At 37.7% G+C, this 11262-nt stretch overlaps 1 protein-coding gene across 1 annotated transcript in view; it reads left to right on the top strand.

Annotated features, from left to right (window-relative positions):
• Positions 1-439: 439 nt before the first annotated feature.
• bahcc1a (BAH domain and coiled-coil containing 1a) overlaps positions 440-11262 on the top strand; it is a 126609-nt gene continuing 115786 nt past the window's right edge. The window contains exons 1-2 of the mRNA XM_081360718.1: positions 440-629; positions 2801-3106. Coding sequence (XP_081216844.1) covers positions 2935-3106 — 172 coding nt within the window. The 5' untranslated portion in view covers positions 440-629; positions 2801-2934. The remainder of the gene's footprint in view (positions 630-2800; positions 3107-11262) is intronic.

The following is an 11262-nucleotide window of genomic DNA, read 5'->3' as shown; positions in this document are numbered from 1 at the left end:
ACTACTGAAGACTATTTTCAGTGCAGTCACAGTAATTAATAGACTTTTATATGCTTCTATCGCACTTATTTAATAAAGACAACCCTTTAATAGTGTTTGTTTTAATTCATAATGCTGGTTTAAAAAAATAATAATACATTAGATACATTTTAATCGACGTTATGGCAACACAATGTGGTAAAGATTGCTCCAGGTCGTTTGCACAGCAATGTCGAGGCGTTTAGCTCTTGTAACCAGTCTTTAGTGTTTTATTTTGCTTGAATTTGCCGCTCGCCTCACTGCGCTCTCTCACCATATCGAATTCCTATTGGTTGCCGGTTTAGACCAATCAGAACGCGGAGTGTCCCCGGGCGAGCGACGCCAGCTCATTATTATGCGCCAATCTGACCAATGAGCGCGTGTGTTTACTCTCCCGGAGTGGAGATTCTCGATCGGCACCGGACAGGAGAAAGAATCGGTGTTTGGAGACTCGATTCGCGACTTCAGCTGCTTCAGCCGTACGAGGGGAACTAAGGACTAAACCACTGAATTATGCTTTCTAAAATTAAGGGACATCATTGACCTGCATTTTTTCTTATCTTTATTTCTAATTAAAATTATTTATTGTTATGCGAGGATATAACATACCAGTAAGTAATACATTTATTTTTATGTCATTGTTTCACCTTACGAAAAATAAAATCTAAATTACTTAAAAAATAAATAAATAGAATAATCTTAACTAGCGAAACTGCAAAAACAATTATTGTGCAACATAAAAAAGGGGAAATGGGCAACCTATAAATAACATAATAAATCTATGCATTCAATCACAGTGCTATATAGGCTACGCAACATGTACACATTAAACAAATGCCTAAATTGATATAAGTAATTTTGCGAAATTAATTTTTTAAAATTAAAACATATAAGGCCGCAATACTCAATATTACCTAGGGATATTTTCATGAATTCTGTAACCACGTAGGCTACAAATTAATAGGCTAAGGGAACTCAAAAACAGTTGTATTGATATAGCAGTTTTTAATATTTCTAGAATCTACAAATGTAGCTACTATTTAATAGGCTATTGTTAAATTATGAATATATTCTCTAAAGAACATGCATCGCAGTCCGATCTGAAACATGACAAAGAATAAAAATAAAAATGAAACGTGCATCGTTTAGATTTCCAGGGGTTTATTATTATTAGACTCAGATCGGTGTATTGCTCAGTGCTTAATCATAATGAGGCATTTTTTGATGGATTTATGAGGAATATGAGATCGAGCGGCTCGCGTGACTGCTGGTGCCCGAGCAGCGCGTGCGTCTCCCGGCCGAATAACATTACCGAAACACACAAGCTATACATTAAAATAACATCTCTATCTTTCGTGTGTGAGCCTCTGACTTCGACGAACACAAGATAACCCAGTTAAATTATGGTTTTTGGTCACTTTGACTAATAAAGACAGATTTTTTACGCATTTTACTGCGTGCATTGTCATGCACGAGACACAAACAACTGCTGTGTTTGCGTCGCGATTATGCAAATATTTAACAACATATCACGTTTCGGCTGTCGATACAAAGCTTTCAAGTCTTCAATGGCATCTAAATGCTGAGATTAAAACAAAGGTTGAATGTTGTGAGCTCGAAATGGACGGCTGGTGGTCAGTAATGGCTGACGGAGAGAGAGTCAGTCAGTCATTCAGTCACAGGGAGACAAAAGCTGAACAAGCCCTGTGTGTGTGTGTGTGTGTGCATGGCCTGACACAACGCAAAACACTGCATTTATTTAAATTGTACATTTTCTGAAAAAGCTATAGTCTGCGTATATCAATTAAATAAACCATTTTAATGATTAATCTATCGTGTGACATGTTCTCCAATCGTGTGATTATTCTAGCAGAGACAGAAGCAGCACAAAAGAGCCTCGAGTGATGAAACGCGTTTAAAACAGATGAATATTTGTACAATATCAGCTGATTCTGATAGATTTAATTGCTCAAAATAAGAGCTCAAACAGATAAAAGGAAATTGCAGTTGTTTACATAGCCTTTATGTGCACACACACACACACGCTTGTGTTTTTTCCCAGTGTATTCTGATTAAAAACCAAAGGCAACGCGAAAAAAACCTTTTCTTTCGGTATGGTATTTATATAGTTTATAAATTGTTTCTTTTTTATATGGCATGGTCCAACTAGCTATCCTAAAATAAAATATTGACATGCTATAAAATTGCACAATTCATTTTTTTTAAATTATTAAATTAATTAAACGCATGTATGCAAATCTATTTTATTTTTTAATTTGCACATACATATAAAACACTAAATAAGATTTCATTCATGTGTGAATGATCTTCTAACCACAACAAAAGCAACAACAGAGTCGAGAGACATATTCAGATGCTGGAAACAATATGATTGTCAAGCTTGCATATTGTTTGTTTGCCATCATATGTGTGCGTAATGCTTATAAAACATGAATACACAATTTTAAAAGATATTTTTTTTCTGTGTTTTAGGGACAAGGCGTGTATATTTATCACGCATCGGTCTCTCTCTATTACAGGCCTATTCAATCACTGCCATCTCTGGCCTTTTCACATCCATTCATTCAATGGACGTGCATTCAAAAACCAACGCAGATCTTCTTTATAAGCGAATGTAAATCAACATTAGCTCTCGATTTATACAGCAGTTTTCTTTAATATGTCGAATACTAATAGCATGAGGCAAATGCATATCAGGTTTAGTGCTAGTGTGCCATACCGAGATTATAACAACGTCTCTCCTTTCTTTCTTTCTTTGTAGAAAAGATGATTGAGGACTTCAACCTGAGCAGGAGAGGCGAGCTTTCCGCGATCTCAAACGCACACGGATTACACTACACAGGTTTCATCTGATTTCCCCTCGGTTTTTGGATTATATCTTCGGTTTAGTTAGTAATGGAGGGTCGTGATTTCTCTGCTCCGGCGCACCTCCTCTCGGAGCGGGCCACGCTCGTCCACCGCGCCGCCTCACGCGTCTCCTCCTCCGGCCACGGGGCTGTGCAACACCCGCCGCATTTCCCACCCGGGAAATATTACCCCTCACACTTACCCATGGCGGCGCATTCAGGTGTGTTGTGCTTTTATCTCATTCTGGTGTTCAAGTGTTGTGTTTTTATCTCATTCTAGTGGCTTCTCCATGGATGATTTTGAAACGCACGATTGCTGAGAATAGTGTTTATGTTTATATATCAGGCCTGTGTTTGATTGATTATGTCTAGTAGTCTTTCTCATTGCTACGAAAAACCTCAATTGTAGCATAAAAAAAAGACTTTAATCCAGATATCAGCTCAAAAACCATACACATTAGAAACGATTTATTGATATTTATTGTCATTTTTGCTCTTTTCAGGTGGTACAAATACACCATTTGAAAACCACTGAATCGTTTGTTTAGATTTACATGATCACTTCTTGTCTTTTCTCGGTTGTTATGATCATATTCTTGATCATAGATTTAGACATAAGACTAAAAATCATTGTGTTGATGAATAATAACACACCCATTGTGAACAACATTTCGGTTTAATATGAATTGTGACATCTAGGCGACGGTTATTGAGGATATATTGGGCATGTAACAGCTAATATTATCTGTAAGGTATTGTAAAATAAGTTTAAATGATATAAATTGTGCTTCAAATTAAAGTTTAAGAACAGAATGAACGTGGTATCTTTTAATACATATATATATATATATATATATATATATATATATATATATATATATATATTGTTTTGCATTTGTAGTGCATTCATTTTTGAGTAGCCTACTAAGGAAGGTCTAATGTTTAATCTTAATAGCCTAGTTTAGATTAGGCTATTTGTTACAGTAAACAGTTTTGCAATGTTACTGTATGAATGAGGAAAAAGGTTGATACAGTTAGATACAGTTTTCTTAATAATTTGCTCCATTTCTGTACAAAGATCCACATGCTCTAAAATAAGCATTCTTGCCCAATTGATCAATAACGCACAAGTGATTCACCAACCGTAAAAATTGTACATTTTAATCAATTAACTGAAGAATGTCATTGTTTTTTTTGCATGGCTGCGGGCCTTGACGTTCTCAAGCACATGAATCCATTTAGTGTCTTAATTGCGTTTAGATTATTTTGGGAACAAACATATTTACTAAACGCATGAAATGATTATGAATTCGGAAATGATTATTTTGACCCAATTTAGACTGCTAAAATGCATTAGAGTTTATTAAAAAAAGAAAATGTTTGTACATATCCTGGTCCTTATATTAAATCGAAGTATCTACAATAACAAGGCATTGTTCCAGAAGTTTCCATGCTCTCTGATATTTGTGGTTGTAGAATAGATGAGTCCATTTGGCCTTGGGGAACGAGTATTTAGGCTAATGTTAGCTAAAGATCGCAGATGTGCTGTTAACCGGATATGACAGAGTCTTTTGGCCGTACACCCCAGCTTGCCGTGCCCTTAGCTGTCATCGCTGTTCAATGATTGAGACAGGTGAGGGATTGTACAGAGAGATAAAACTCACAGAGCTCAGAGTTTTATAGCTTTGTCTACGGTCTCCGGCTTGATTCATGCGGTGACGTTATTGTAGCACCAACACTGTGACTGCACCTTTATTTCAGACCAGGTTGATGGTCAGCAATCGGTTTTACACTAGCATTAAAATGTTAAAAGGATTTTTTAACGATGCATATGAGTGATAAATTGGACAGGATGATATTTGATAGGGATGCACAGATATGAAAATTTTGGCCGATACCGATAACCGATAATTCTTTATCTTTGAAAGCCGATAACCGATATATTGGCCAATAAATCTAAATCCAAATTTTTATATAATTTTTGAGAGCCTGCTTACAAAAACAAAAGTCTCACCATTAAAATCCATGTCCCAAACACACAATTATAATAATGTTCTCATAATTTTATGTAGCCGATATGACAAACTTGTGTTGCACTGAACCGTATTTTCCTTTTTCGAAGTGTTTCCAATCATATTTCAAGCATTTCAAATCCATCATGTTGAACAGTGCACATCTGAAGAGTCTCAGCTGAAGGAAATAATACATTATTTATCGGCTTTAAAATATCGTCCAAATTTTCTTATCAGGCCGATAACGATAACATTAAAAATGAACATATATCGGCCGATACCGATATGGCGACCGATATATCGTGCATCCCTAATATTTGATGTTTTGAAATTTATGAAAAACTGTGGTCGTTCTGGCTTGTTAATGGATAATGCACTTTTTTCCCATATATTACAGTGAATTTGGTAAACGAACAGATGCATTAATAGCGTTACAGTGTATCAACATACAACTGAGTACCTATAGTCAGGGCTTATGTATAGTTATGTCTGCATCTTCCAGAAATTATAACTAAATATTAAATAGCTAAAAAAAAAATCTTAAATCCTATATTAGTCCACTACTAATGCATAACTTAACAAATACCACAATTTATCTAATCAAGACTGAGACCTCACTTAAGGACTTTTTAATCATATGTTAATTTAAAAAAATCTTGCATAATATGACGTTTGTTTGGTTTCTATTGTATTTATGCGACATTTGTATTTTAGTAATTTAATTTTTGCATTGAAAATAGCTTTGAATGCTGACATGGCACTAAATAAAACAATCTGAATCTGAATAATCAAGGCTAAGCTAAGAAAAGCAAACCATGGCAATGCAAACCACGCTGGACGGTCACCAAACCCGTTTCTCTCTGGTCAAGCGAACGGGACCGGTCGATGGCGTCCCGAGGCGTGAAGGGGTGTCGTTGGATTCGCTAGCTCCCTCGCGGCCTCGCATGAATACTTTACAAAGAACATGAATATTTCAGGGAATTGATGTACAAATGCATTCAGACGCGGGTTGGGATCCCGGCTCAGTGAAAGAGCTTGTGTGGTGTCTTTCAGAGGCTTTGTTATTCAGCTGCTGTTGGGAAACGCCGATGTTCCTCAAAGACTTACGAAATGTTGGGCACGTTTCTGAGAAAGCTCTCGATTTCACTTCTGCTCAACTCCATTATTTCGGTCGTTTCTGTTTGGTTTGCTGCCTGTTCTTGGACTGAAGTTGCAGTTTTGCATTCATCTCATCATTGCATCTTATACAGGTTACAGGATAACTCAAGCTCAGTTTTAAACTTTAAAAAACCTCTGCATTGACCAGAAACCAATGCAGATGTTCCTCATTAGCATTGGTACAACAAGTACAATTAAACTTTTACACGCGCTTAGGGTTCAGGATTTGGATTAGGCCATATCTAGCGTTTCCTTAAAGCATCGTTGGCCAACTATGGTCACAGTTTCTGTCGTTATCTGCATAAAAAATGTTTTTAATGTTTTTAAAAGAACAGCATTTATCTGAAATGGAAAGCTTTTGTAACATTAAACACTAACGTTCAAAATTTTGGGGTCAGTATGAACTTTTATTTACTTTTTTTATTTTTGGGGGAAAGAAATGAAAGAAATCAATACTTTTATTCATCAAGGATGAATTAAATTGATCAGAAGTGACAGTAAAGACATTTATAATGTTACAAAAGGTTATATTTCAGATAAATGCTGTTCTTTTGAACTTTCTATTCATCAAAGAATCCTGAAACAAAATTGTACACAACTGTTTTCAACATTGATAATAATCATAAATGTTTCTTGAGCATCAAATCATTATAATAGAGTGATTTCTGAAGGATCATGTGACACTGAAGACTGGAGTAATGATGCTGAAAATTCAGCTTTGATCACAGGAATACATTACACTTTAAAATATATTAAAAGTTATTTTAAATTGTCATAATATTTAACAATATTACTGTTTTTTTATTTGTATTTTTAATCAAAAACTTTTGACTGGTAGTGTAGTTCGAGTCGGTGTTTCCTGAAATCATAGTTCGTTGATTTGATGAACATTCGCAAACAGCATCGCAAAGTTGCGTGGTTGGAACGACATCTATATAAAGGATAGTTTCTTGTTTGCATGACATCTGGACTTAAAGGTGCTCTAAGTGATGTTAGGTGACGTCACTTCTTGTTGACGTTCAAAGTATTGTCAAACAAAACGGAGGCTAGCTCGACCCCCCCCCTCCTCCTCATCCTGTCCCCTCCCCCTCCCTTCTGTGCTTCCTGAAACATGAACCATTTAGAAAAACCAAACTGGATTTACGCGGAAACAGAGCCTCCTGAATGTCGGACTGGAAGCCCTTCTGCCGGCAGAGTTCTCGCCACCTTTTGAAAGCTTTTCCGATGTAAATTCGGGATTTCGCGTGTTCCTTCTCCTTTTCCCTCTTCTTTGTTATTTGTTCATCGGAACGTCGTCGTTTTGGTCGGACAAAATTCTTAAGAATATAAATTTCTAACGTTAGTCGCTGTTGTTGTCTTGGACATCTCTCCTCTAGCTAACTTCCCTCTTCATGGTTCTCTCTCCTCCACCCCACCCCCCTTCATGTGCACACGCACTAACCCCCCCACCCCCCCCCCCCCCACCCCACCCCAAAATCATTCTTGTCGGTTATTGGCTGGAACACTGTTTGTTATGTTTCGTGGTCCAGGCTGGGCCAGTTTGTTTTTGTTGCCGTTTGTGGAGCCTGGGCTTAGGCCTGTCGCGATAGTCGATAAGTCGATTAATCGCACGATAAAAAAAAATGAGCTCGATAATTTTTCCGGCCGCGATAATTCCATTTGCATGCTTGTTTGTTTTCCTCGTCTCTCTCTCTCTCTACCAAAGAGACTGGATGACCACTCTCGCTCGGTTCTTTAGCGTATATGAGGAATGAACCCTCTTGTTGTCAGTTGCATGGTCTTTGTGTGGGGAGGCGGCGCCGCGGCGCTTGTCAGTCACATGGTCTTTGTATGGGAAAGCGCCGGCGGGAGTGTTTGCGGCTACTGCCGGGAGAGAGAGAAGACGCTAGTTGTGAGTTGCGACAGCGAGCCCTATCACATGAAAATGCGTACCGTATCTATACCACGAATGTTATTTCTCGTGCCATTTATACGCCAAAACTAGTTTTTGCGTGCATATGATACGCTCTTTATGGCGTGTAATACGCACGCACTCCTCACCCCTAATCCTAACCAAGTATTTTCAGTGCGTATCATACACGCAATAAAGTGCGTCTCCATCTTCCCGACAGTACACAATCACTTGACAAAGTAACAGGAGGACAAAGTAACAGGAGTAACAGTGCAAAATTGTGCGATATGGCTTGTTGAGGCTTTTTTTTTTATTTGTTTACAAAGGTCCTAACTGTCAGTTTTGCCTGTTATGGAATGTAGGCTATCACTATTTAAGCCTAATGTCTAAAGCCTAATGTTTAATATTTTTTGAAGTGCAATTTTGTTTATATCCATTTTATTTATTAACAGACATTTATTTTGTTAACAGACACTAAGAGTCCATTGCTTTCATTGTTTTTGGTTGTTTTGTTCATTTTTTTGGATATTTAAAATGTTTTCTGTTTTCAATGTTTAATATTCTTTAGAAATAAAAGTTAATAGATCGTTGAAAAGGTGTACCTGCATTATTATGCCATTATAATTATATTAAATGAAAATGGTCTCAGAACGGCAATATTATCGTTTATCGCGATAATTTCTTGGACAATTTATCGTCCAGCAAAATTTGTTATCGTGACAGGCCTACCTGGGCTGTCTACAGAGATTGTGTTTTTGTACAGTGTGTTCAGGGCATAGGCAGCTAGCGGATAGTGAGGAGATGTGACAAATTCACATATGTGACAAATGTTTTGGCCTAAAAAACGCGTGACATCACTTAGAGCACCTTTAATGGGCCACATTTATTAAACAAATGTACGACAGAAAACTTGGCATACGGTCGTTTCCACGCAAAACTTATGAATATGGATCTGACTGGTGGCTACCATCAAATCTCCTGCAAGGTCTCAGCTTGTGTAGTACGCACAAACGTTTTTGAGTTAGCGTGAACTTTACTTAGCATAGTAAATCTGAGCATTTTGATCATTAAAGAGACTATTTTCATGACTGACAACCAAAGCTCATTAGTCGACCATTAACCGTTAAGATTAGAATGGCAAATTAAAATTAAGTTAGAATAGACGGGTGTCTGTGACCAATTAAAAATACCACAAATGTAAGTTTTTTTACATGGTGTTTCGCTTCAAATAGCAGCATAAACAAGAGAACATGAGGATTCACCCGTCGTCACGTTACGCACCCATGAATGGAGAAAAACAGAATAAAATTAAGTAAAGGAATAAAGTAAATTGCATAACATTACAATGCACAAACATATTTCACTTAAATGATTAACATATTAACAAAAGAAAAAACAGTGTGATGCTCGTTTTTGTGACACTCTAACGCATTATATTTGTTTTCTTCTCGCGCACAACATATCATATATTCTAGCGTTGCTAACTTGACATCTCAGCCATTCATCATCAGACTAAAATGCAGTCAACCAAACATAAAAGTTACTCTGCTCAGTTTAAATAGTCCGCTGTGAAATCATTCTGCTATGGGATCAATATCCCGCCAAAAGTATTGCGGTCACGGATAAAAAAATAATAAGAGTTAATTAAAAATTGAAAACAAATTGTAAAAATATATTGCAAAAACAGAAAAAATAAATAATGCAAAATAATCAGAATAGCAAACAGTCAGTCACGGATCAATAAATAACAAGCAGGAATAAAAACATTAAACATTAAAAATTATATTGCAAAAAACTTAAGTTTATGCTTTCTTAAAAATTATTTTTTCCTTGGTTTTATTACTCTGTACTTTGTGCTCTCTTAAATTTGCTCATATTTTACTTTATCCTGTGCTGTTTTTCTCTTCGCTCAACTTTCCACGTCCTGCGCTTGCTTTCACAAATGTTGCAGTTGGAGTTTCATGTAAATTAGGGGCGGGCTTAAGCGTCACCATTTGTCCACTAGTTCTAGATTGACAGCTCCTCCTCTAGCCAATCAATCGAAGAGTGGAGTTGACATCACTCCAATGCGACTCACCCACCTATTACATCATCAGCATTGACCAGTGGTAGTTAGAAGGTGTTTACCAGACACTTTTCCGGAAAATTCGCTTTGGCAAGCTGTTTCGAACTCCCAAAACAAACTCCAAACGAGCTTCATTTTGCCCTGTTTTTGTTAGAAATTACGTCACGCCAGTTCGTTCTTCGATTTTGCTTGAAGTATATCAACCTTAGCATCAACACTGAAGAACAAAACTGAAGAACTCTAGTCAGCCATGGCCTGACCCTAGTTGAGTTGTGTTGGGTTTTATTGGGTTGTGAGTTGTTTTGTTGAGTTGTTTTGTTGAGTTGAGTTGATTTATGTGGTTTTTTTTTTTTGTTGAGTTGATTTGTGTTGATTTGAGTTGTTGAGTTGTGTTTTGTTGAGTTGTGCTTTGTTGAGTTGAGTTGAGTTGATTTGTGTTGATTTGAGTTGTGTTGTGTTGAGTTGAGTTGAGTTGAGTTGAGTTGAGTTGGGTTGGGTTGAGTTGGGTTGAGTTGTTGAGTTTTGTTGAGTTGTGTTGTGTTGGCTTCCTTCCTGCAACCCCCGACACACTCCCAGACCAACTCCATTGTTTCTGATCGCAGCTTTGTGTGTGTTTTACAGCATGTTGCTCAAAGATAAAAACACCCCCCCTCCTCCCTCCCTCATTCCCTCTTTTATTGTCTTGGAGGGGCAGAGCGTCTCTGTCTGTCCCCTAACTCTTACATCCGTCCTGGATATCCCAGCAACCCGGCTCTGTTTACAGGTTAACCCTGCTGACGTCTCCTACCCTCGCGCTCTACCTTCCAGAGGGGAATAAATAACTCTACGGGGAGGTTTTATTAAAGAGCTTGTCGTGTGTGTGAATGAGGAAGAAGAGGGGGAATGGGGATAGGGAGGCAGGCACAGGTGTTCAGTGCGGTTGGGAATGTGTGTCTGGTGTTTATGGCAGGCCTGATGAAGGGGTTTGTCGGCTGATATGAGCTTTGGCTAGTCGTTAAGTCTCTCTCACTTCCAAACGATCTGAGATAGCAGTTTTAGGGCCCACATCAAGGGCTTCACCGTTACTGTTAGAACCAGTTTCTATTCTTATCCTGCTTTAGAAGCGGGACATTTCTACGTAATGCTCTTATTGTGAATGATTCACCAGTGCACGTTTATCAGAGTAGGCGTGTTGGACTCGAAGCTGCGCTGCACGCGAGCGAATCGAGAAAGAACGGATCTGAATGCTTTTGAATCACTCTTGATGCACTT

Source organism: Scardinius erythrophthalmus (assembly GCF_964197995.2).
Source record: "Scardinius erythrophthalmus genome assembly, chromosome: 1".
Classification (NCBI taxonomy): domain Eukaryota; kingdom Metazoa; phylum Chordata; class Actinopteri; order Cypriniformes; family Leuciscidae; genus Scardinius; species Scardinius erythrophthalmus.
Note: the sequence above shows the minus strand (reverse complement) of the source record. Positions and strands in the feature narration are given on the sequence as shown.